Source organism: Telopea speciosissima, chromosome 4, assembly GCF_018873765.1.
Source record: "Telopea speciosissima isolate NSW1024214 ecotype Mountain lineage chromosome 4, Tspe_v1, whole genome shotgun sequence".
NCBI classification, from domain to species: domain Eukaryota; kingdom Viridiplantae; phylum Streptophyta; class Magnoliopsida; order Proteales; family Proteaceae; genus Telopea; species Telopea speciosissima.
The window spans coordinates 9,360,550-9,370,485 of record NC_057919.1 but is presented as its reverse complement, the minus strand read 5'-3'; the positions used below and the strand labels follow the sequence as shown (position 1 = coordinate 9,370,485).

Sequence of the window (9,936 nt, the reverse complement as noted above, 5' to 3'; positions counted from 1 at the left end):
AATGATGCTCTGATACCTCAACGGATCGTTGAACCTGTTTCGGTTTCACTGGAAGCAAAGTGGCGTTGGCTGGAAGAAGAAAGTGACGGTTCAGATATAGGAAAAACCAGAAATTTGGCGAGAGAGAGAGGGACAGGGGAAGGAGACGTTACCTTCAGGAGTTTCCACCAACCGGCGGATATGAGAGATGCTCGTAGATTAGTTTAGGGAAGGGTTAGGAAATCTTGTTTGAGTTTTTGCTTCTTTTTTTTTGTTAGTCTGTCACCTTTAGCCTGTCGGAAACAAGAGAAAAAGAGGTGTGGTTGGTTCATGGTAAGAGGAGGCAATAGATGTTGGCTAGATGATTTTGGGGGAGATGGGTGGTACGCAATTACATTTTAATCCTTGTTGAAAAATTTAGTTAAAATTTTTGGGTTTCTAGATTTTTATGAATGTGATTTCATCCAATTATTCTTATAAATTTATTTTCAATTGTGTCCTTAATTGTAGTTTTAAGATGGTAGTAGCTGTCTTGTTATGTTTGAAAAAATAACAGACCCTTGTTACGTTAAGTTTGACTCATTCGACTCAGCCAAGTTTTGAAGAGAGCGAGTCGGGTCAAAAAACATGATTTGTTTTTCATTAAGTTTGACTCGTTTGTCTCAGCCAAGTTTTGAAGAGAGCGAATCGGGTCAAAAAACCTGGTTTTCAACTCGGTTCGATTCCGGCTCAGCTCCTCGTACATGTGTCCTTCAAAACAGGCAACTCTTTCTCCCGGTTTAGTCGCTGATTGTTAACTTTTTATTTTTAAAATGTAATAAATGGACCCACCCAACGGAACACATCTTCTTCACCGACAACACACAGGACCATTTGGGAACGTCTTTCGCGACATAACCCTCTGCATCTCCGCACGAGCCTCTTTCACCCATAGCAATTACCTTCCCTCGCCGAATCCCTGCGAAGGCACCGTTATGCCCCGCTGCGATCACTGCTGCAACCCCTCGTTATACCCCCAGAAGTCTCTGTTAAATCTTTTTTTTTTTTCCTTTCTCCCGTTATCAATTCAGAGCTACAGTTTAAAATTGTTGTCCTACGTTTATTTCAATTGATTCATCCATAAATAATGGCATGAGTTAGTAACAAAATTCAGTCACCATTCCTGGTTTATTTCACTTCCACGCCAGACTAAAAGAAAAATCTGATCCTGCGCTTGCTTTGATAGAGATTCATGGCAACCTCAATTTTCTAATTTTTATTCAACCTCCTCAATTTGTCATTTTTTTTTAATAATATTCAACCCGTGGTCGTCTTCTTCTTCATGCAGCCTCTCCCTGAAGCCCCTCCTTCTCCTTCAACCTTGAACAACTGACCACCATGTAAGTCGACCAAACCAAACTTCCTACGCCCACTCAACCCACACTCGGTGCTCTCCCTGCACACCCAGTCCCACGGCGCCCGAAACCCCCCGGTTTCATTCCTATCTGCAAGCACCCCCACCTGCAATCGCGACCCACATCTCAACTTCCCTCTTCGTCACATCTGCAATACCCAACCCAGCCTCCAACTATCGTGATTCATGACCACCAACCTCCGGACCCCACCAAACATCTCGTAACCCCAGTCCCAGACTTCGAACCCTAGAACCTTAGAAATCTAATATAAAAAAAAAAGTTGGAAATCCTACCCCTGTGACTCTGTGAGCGTCACCAGTCCTATGAGTATCAACCCACAGGCCACAACCCCGTCCAACAGTGCCGCAGTGGGGTTCCTTCATCGCCTACTGGGAAGGAGAAGGAAGAAACCGAAGGAGAAATAAAAGTAAATTTTTTTTTTTTTTTTTTTGGGGTGTAAAATTAAAAGTAAGAAAAAGGAATAAAAAAAGTGGGAGAAATAAGAGTGGATTGAAGAAACGATTCCCGTGAATGACCTACCACGTGTCAACAAACCAACGTCCAAGGAGTTCATGATAGATGAGCATATGAGAGCAGTTTTCCTTGGGTAAAAGTGACTTTAAAGAGGAACAGTAATTTTAAGGGATTTTTATAATTACCACCCCCAAATCTTTCATATCTATTATTATCCTCCCAAAAACTTCCAAATAACTGTTACCCTCCCCTGTTGAATATTAATAACAAAATAACCCCCACCGTTACAAACCTGTAACGGAGGGGGTTAGTAGTGATATTATGCTGTTGTCACGAATTATATATGATCAAAATACCCTTCGTCCAAATCCTTCTTCTTCACATCCTCTCTTCACTTCATCACTTGCAGCAAACCGGAGGAACAAGAACATCGCTTCCTTCTCCGGCGAACACCTCCTTGTTCCTTGACGACTTCTTTCTCCGGTGAACACCTCTTGCTCCGGCAGCAACCATTTGTGCATATAACTTCTTCTCTGCTCCTCATAAAGACGACGAGGATGTGGCCCTGATATCCTTCCAGAACTTGTCTGTTCACACTGATCCCATTGGCTTCTTGACCGATTGGATTCCTAATTCTCACAATCCTTGCACCTGGAACGGTGTCAACTGCTCTCCCGACGGACGCGTTTCTTCACTCGATCTCACCATACTCGCAATTCATCGACAAAACCCAAAACGTGAGGTTCTTGTTGAAGGAAATCAGAAGAGAAGAGAAGAGAGAAACCCATCTCCTTATCTTCTCCCAAATCCTTTACAAGTTGTTTTGTTTGTTTGTTTTCTGATTATCAATTATATTTAGTTAGAATCTTTTCTCATCTGTTTAGTTAAACAAATTTGTTGGGTTTCACGTACGCTCTGCGAGTCTCTGGTTCTCTACCATTTATTTTGTGGACTTCTCACAAACAAGTAGTAGGCACTGAATTAAATATCTTTGTTTTTCTTCATCTGGGTCGGTAATGGCGAGCTGGGTCTTGTCAGAATGTGGTGTCAGACCCCTCCCCCGTCTCTGGTGGTGGTTCCAGAGGTAGAGAGTGGAAGTTGAAGGTGAGCGCTCCCTTGAAGGTTCCATCCATCGACGGAGAGGACAAAGAAGAAGAGAAGATGGGCTTGAATGGGTTTAATGGGATCGGCGAAGAAGATGATTTCGATCCAAGTAATCCCCCTCCGTTCCGTTTGGCCGACATTCGAACAGCCATGCCTAAACATTGTTGGGTTAAGGATCCATGGCGCTCAATGAGCTATGTTGTTAGAGATGTGGTTGTGGTTCTTGGGTTAGCTGCTGCTGCCGCTTATCTCAACAATTGGCTTGTCTGGCCTCTCTATTGGGCTGCGCAGGGAACCATGTTCTAGGCTCTCTTTGTTCTTGGCCATGATTGGTAAATTAAAACCCCATTTCTTCTCAGTTTTTTGTGTAGTGGGTTTTTTATCCATCGCCTGCTTTTAATTTTCACGCTCTTGATGCAATTTGTGTTTGGAATGTTGATGGTACAGTGGCCATGGAAGCTTTTCCAACAACCCTCAGTTAAATAGTGTACCCTACCATGGATGGTATGTTCTGTTAAAGATTCTCTTTTGTCCCCCACTATCTTCTTTTGATATGTAAGAATATAGATTTGTGTATTTGACGTAGTAGCAGAGACTTAATGGCTTCATGAGGTCTGACATTTGATGGTATTACATTTTGATGAATGCTGCAGGAGAATTAGCCACAGAACAGATCATCAGAACCATGGGCATGTCGAGAACGATGAATCCTGGCACCCGGTTGGTAACTTTCATTGTTTTTTTTTCGGTTTCTTTCTCTTTAGTACTCAATCACCTTTAATTCTGAATCCAAATCTGCTTGAAGGAAGCCGACGATGTTCTTGTTCGCCGGAGAAAGAAGTCGTCACGAAACAAGGAGGTGTTCGCCGGAGAAGGAAGCGATGTTCTTGTTCCTCCCATTTCCTGCAAGTGATGAAGTGCAGAGGAAGGATTTGGACGAAGGGTATTTTGGTCATATAAAATTCATGACAACAGCACAATATCACTACTAACCCCTTCCGTTACGAGTCTGTAACGGTGGGGGTCATTTTGTTATTAGTATACAACAGGGGAGGGTAACAGTTATTTAAAAGTTTTTGGGGGGATAATAGTAGATATGAAAGATTTGGGAATGGTAATTGTAAAAAACCCTAATTTTAATTGCACCGACACATGATTCACATGAACCCATTTCCATTATTATTATTATTATTGGTGAAAATTCTCTGTCCACGAGTATGTGTATAGGATAATTGAGCTATAGACACTTTCCCTCTTCGGCGGTCTCACTTTTTTGGTGATGCTTTGTGTCTTTGCTTCTATAAATGCCCAGAAATTGAAGGATGGTGTGGCTTGTGAGTTCTTGAACGAAGGAAGGAGATTACTCGAAAACCAAAAGAAGCTGCGTAGAGATGGTGAAGCTCAAGGGTTCCTACACAGTCACTCCGGCAGTGCCAACTCCAGCTGGTAAGCTCTGGTTATCAGAGGTCGACCAATGTAAGCCCATGACCCATGCACCAATCGTCTACTTCTACAACGCCCCCCTAACTGATAACTCCATCATCACCACCACCATCTCTACAATGGACACCATGAGAGACTCTCTGAGTAAAGTTCTGGTGAAATTCTACCCATTAGCCGGTAGGGTTCAATGGATCGAAGGAGGCCGGCTCGAGCTCGATTGCAATTCCATGGGAGTTCAGCTCTTTGAAGCAGAGTCCGACATGGAAATCTCCGGCTTTGGAGACTTCAGTCCAACTCCAAAAATGAGAGAACTCATCCCTCACATCGATTACAGCCAACCCATCACTGAAATCCCTCTCCTTCTACTGCAACTCACCCAATTCAGGTGTGGTGGAAGGAGTATTGGTGTTGCCATATCTCACGCCGTGGTAGATGGCCAGTCGGCAATGCATTTCACAAACACGTGGGCGAAGGTCACCCGTGGAGAGAACCTGGAGGAGACACCACTACCATTCATAGACCGAACTGTATTACGTAGGAGCGAATATCCGCCCACCGCACGGTTCAACCACCCCGAGTTCGATCCACCGCCTTTTTTAATCGGTCAGACCGATGGTGAAGAAGAGAGGAAGAAGGAAACTACGGTGGTGATGTTGAAGTTGACGAGAGTTCAAGTGGAGACGCTCAAGAAAAAAGCTAATGCTGCGACCATGACTGGCTGCCGGCCGTATACTCGGTTCGAATCCATAGCTGCACATATTTGGAGGTGTGCATCGAAAGCCCATCGGCACGAGTGTGAACAGCTGACACATGTGCGCATTGCCGTTGATAGCCGGAACAGGCTTCGTCCAGTACTCCCAAATAACTTCTTTGGGAACACAGTCTTTGTGACGAATGCGACGAGCCGGGCGGGTGAGCTGATGGGGAATCCATTAGGGTTTGCTGCAAGTAGGATAAGAGAGGCAGTGGATAAGATGAATGATGAGTACTTTAAGTCTGCCATTGATTTTTTGAGAGGGCAAGCAGATATGAGACCTTTCAGGACTGCGTTCCATACGGTCGGCTGTGCACAAGGGGCCTTCCTTGGGAACCCTAATCTGGCTATTACTAGCTGGCTAGGGTTGCCCATCTATGGTGCGGATTTTGGGTGGGGAAAGCCAATTTATATGGGACCCGTGGCGTTAGGGTTTGAAGGGAGGTCTTATATCATACCAGGACCTGATGATGAGGATGGATCGTTCATTGTTCCATTACGATTGATGGCTGCACACATGGAGGATTTCAAGAAGTTCTTTTATGGAGAGATATCTAAATTTTTGAATTTGAAAGCAGCATATTAGAAAGATTGGGGTTCTGTTATCTGATCTTGCAAGCTTGGATTCTGATTTAAAAGCTTGTTAGGCATCTTTATCGTTTTTTTAATTTTTTTTCTTCTTTTGTTTCCAAGGGGAGTAGCAAGTAAGATCATGGTGGTTATGGCGTTATATATCCGAATGAATGAATGTGTTTGGCGGACCTAGAATCTGTTCAGCGACCATCTTTATTGTGATTTATTATTTTCTTTTTCTGGAAAACCTTATAGGGTTTAGGGTTCAGATGCAACTCTTAAACCGTGAAAAATTATTTTAGATGTCGTACCACATTTTTTTTTGGAAGTATCTTCCGTGTCACTAGGTCTAGTGAAAGTGTGAAGCAGTTCATCTCATTATCACGTTTTTACCCTTATTAATAATTTTGCTGACTAAAGAGTGGATCAGTGGAGGGATAATTCTTGTAAAATCACCTTTAAAATGTTACTGTATCAAATAAATCCTCAAGTCCTTTTTGTTACTAAGGGTAAAAATGTCATAGTGGGATGAACTGTTTCACTATACTTAGTGATGGATCCGGATCCTTTACTTACGAAACTTGTACATCCATCCTACTTCCATGAGCTCCCAGTGGGTGGCCACCTGGCCTGACAACCATCCAATGGCTGATATTGAAAAAATTCAAAATTTTTTGAAAATCACATGAGACGTATTTGAACCACTTTAAACCGGTTCAAACCCATCAAACCAAAAATAAACAAATAAAAAAATCCAAACCCAAACCCAACCCATTTCAATCCGTTGTTCATCTCTGCTGTTGCTTCTCCAACGGTGACTTCCGTTCATCTCCGCAATTCCCCAAACAGTTCAAGCCTCAGAAACCCTATCAAGCCATTCATCTTCTTTCCTTCAAATTCCCCCATCTTTGCGTTCGAGCTTGAGGAAGAAGGAGCTGCCAAAGAAGTGAAGAAGAAGCAGCCATGGCTTGAACTATAAATTAAAATTAGAATCTCAGTTTAAATTCTTTGTTCCTTTTTAATTTTTTTCTAGGGAAACTCAGATGAAATAAGTGTTGGGTTTTTGGAGAAGATTTGTGATATCAATTACAGATATTTAGAGTAATTAATGGATTTTTATTTCTTTCTCTTTTTTACTTGTGGGCTTCGTTTTCTTTGCTACTACCGTCTTTAATGAGAGATGATGGCTAAAGCAGACAGGTGGTAACTTGCAAGAGGAGGGAAATGAATCGGTGCTGAGCTTCAACCCTTTTCAACTTTACAAGGATCATTAACCCCTCCTTGCCTTGGCTTCTCCTTTGAGGCTCTCAACATTTTGTACAATTTCCCAACCGTAAATTTACCTGTTTGTTGTCTCCTTTCTGTTGCCGTAACATCAGATGATGGTCATCTCTTCCATGGAGCTATTCTCTCGTTCATGCTGAGGACAGATGAAGCCACCCCCTTGCCCTAGTCGGAAACACTGGTGGTGTGGTCTGCAGCTTTGGGGTTTAGAAACCCAACTGAATGGTGTCAAACCACACACAAGGTTGAGCGAGAGAGAGAGCAAAACTTGAGGAAGTTTAGAGATAGGGTTTCAATGGTGTTGTTCCGGCAGATTGGTGGAAAAAGAGAGCGAGGGATGAAGAAGGTAGGTGAAAGTGAAATGGGTTGGGTTTGGGTTTGGATTTGGATTTTTTTTTTTGGTTTGATGTGTTTGAATCGGTCGGGTGGGTTTTGATTTGGGGTTTAAGATGGTTCAAATAAGTCTCATGTGATTTTCAAAAGATTTAAGGCAAATTTCACGAACACCCCTTGTAAGTATTCAATATGTCATGGATTTTCCAAACTTTGAAAAAATATCACAGACTGTTCTTATTTTATAGTTATATTTCAATTTAGTCCACTTCGTTAGGCTTTTACAGTTAAGTTGCTGTTAGTTTTTAATAATGGCCAAATTATCCTTAAAAAGAAATAAACTTACCACAATACCTTTAAGGGTAAAACCCCATTTACCCAGAAAACAAAACACATTCATCGTTTTCACCTCTTCAATATTTCGTTGGGTTGAAAGAAGAAGCGCAAGAACTGTGAAATTGTATAGGCAATCGACGCTATTGTTGGACCCATTTCCATGCTTCGAAGATGGAAGAAGGAAGAACATCAACACCGGTATGTTTTTCCCCCTTCAATTGTTCCTATTCTTTTAATCTTCCTGAAAAGATTCTAATATCTAGGGTTTTGAATATGCATGAAATCTTAGGCATTCAAGCTTGAGCATTGATGAAATGCATAAGACATTTAAGCCAAACCAATACCGTATTCGTTTCACCTTCTTCTTATCCATATACAACATTCGTAATTTTTCACCTCCTTTTAACTTCTTATTTTTAGTTGCTCTACTCTGCTGCCGACACTTAAGAATGGAATCTCTTTCCTGTGGCACAATTGGCAAACCTTAATGACTTCTATAATATAAGAACCAAGGCAAAAGCTTTCTCTTAAATATCGGATCAAACTGAATACTAAGTGGAGAGATATAATGAAATTAATTAGACCCCTCGAAAAAAAAGTCTAGAAACAAGGTATTGTTTGAAAGTTTAAGACACTCAAAATAACTTAGGAGTTTAAAGGGACAGTTCGAAGTGGAGAAGAAAAAACAAACAAAGGGAAGAGACGAGAGGCCTAAGCGAACAAGCAAAGAATCAAAAGTCAACTTGGGGAATTGCGATTTGCGATTACATTGTTTCCTCTGTTTTTAAGGTTTACGGAGTTTTCTTCCTTTTCAGTTTGACGCAGGCGCACAGCTTACTTTCTCGTCTACCAAATAGAATACACACATATCTCTGTACATCCAACTAGAAAAAGCATAATCATTAATCAAGTACCTTCAAACCCTTTATCAAAATTTTCCCTCTCATCCAAGGAATTAGGTGGTCCATATGTTAAGGGTGATCTTAGGAATAAAGCAACTTGAGTACAAAAAGTGGAATTACACAATCAAACAGTTTTGATAACTGAGAATCACAATTCCACGATATTGATTTATGCAACCAAACACACTCTTAACAATTTGGTTTCGGGTTAGCCCAAAAAAATAGATTGAACCAAGTTCAGCCCGATTGAAACCGGATTGACTCGATCGATTAACACCCTTAATGCCATGTACTATATCACCTTAGACTCACCATGCGAACCCATGTGAATTACAGGTGATGAAAAAAATTCCAAGAACATAACTACCATTCAGTGTTCTTGTAATATTCCAATCCTACGATGTACACAATGAGTACGCCGTCACAGTTGTGGCCCATGAGGTTTTCAGATTGGAAAGAGAGACAGCGTCAGATACAGAACGATGAAGATACAAATCACTTCAACACAGGCGGAAGATTCACGCGTCTTCTCAGTTGTGATGCTGCGTGCTGCCTTAGGAAACAAACACCGCCGAAACATAAAACCTCTTTTTGGCTTTTGGGTGAGATTGTAAACCCTAATTTTCTCAAAATCGCCCGCATCCGATTTTCTTTCCGGTTCCCTCGATCAAATTTCGTTTATTCCACGAAAGGGAAGAACAAGGATGTCGTACGATGATGTAGAAATCGAAGACATGGAGTGGAAAGAAGGGCTTCAAGCTTTCACCTATCCGTGCCCATGTGGGGACTTGTTTCAGATCACCAAGGAGGAGCTAAGACTTGGGGAAGAAATTGCTCATTGCCCAAGCTGTTCTCTTTACATAACCGTCATCTATAATATGGAAGATTTCTTGGGAGAATCTAAGAAGAACAATCTTGAGTCTTCGAAACAGCAGCCGGTCGCCGTGGCCTAGAAAGTCTGGTCAGAGTTTATGCACTCTTGGAATTTCTTCTTAATTTTTTCTTCTTGTTACCCTGATGAGTTGTAACAGTTTTGAACTTTTGATGGCATTCAATTATTAGTTTCCTTACGAGTGTTCGAGTTTTCTAATCTGGTTTTGTAAAGTGATTTCGGCGAAAATTTAATAAGATTGATATAAAACCAGTTTAAGCAAAACTGGTTTTTATGAGTAATTTTCTCGATGAGGAAGTAATTATTATGATTGGGTAATTTTCTCGATGATTAAGTAAGGTTTTATTGAAATTCCTTGATTTTCCCCCCCTTTTCTGGAGACACCCCCCTTGCTGATGCGGTGTTTCCTTCAGTTTAAGTGATTCTTCAATTGGGTACAAAGCAAACATTCATCCTGAAATTTTACAG

The 9,936-nt window shown here is 41.5% G+C and overlaps 2 protein-coding genes across 2 annotated transcripts; both read left to right on the top strand.

Moving 5' to 3' along the window:
* The first annotated feature begins 4,342 nt into the window (after positions 1-4,342).
* On the top strand, positions 4,343-5,734 carry LOC122658302 (spermidine hydroxycinnamoyl transferase-like). Its single transcript, XM_043853224.1, has one exon. The coding sequence runs from the start codon at positions 4,343-4,345 to the stop codon at positions 5,732-5,734; it is 1,392 nt and encodes a 463-aa protein (XP_043709159.1).
* Positions 5,735-9,148: 3,414 nt separating this feature from the next.
* Positions 9,149-9,645, top strand: LOC122657418 (diphthamide biosynthesis protein 3-like). Its single transcript, XM_043852116.1, has one exon. It carries the CDS (start codon positions 9,281-9,283, stop codon positions 9,527-9,529), a length of 249 nt encoding a protein of 82 aa, XP_043708051.1. The 5' UTR covers positions 9,149-9,280; the 3' UTR covers positions 9,530-9,645.
* The last annotated feature ends 291 nt before the right edge of the window (positions 9,646-9,936 follow it).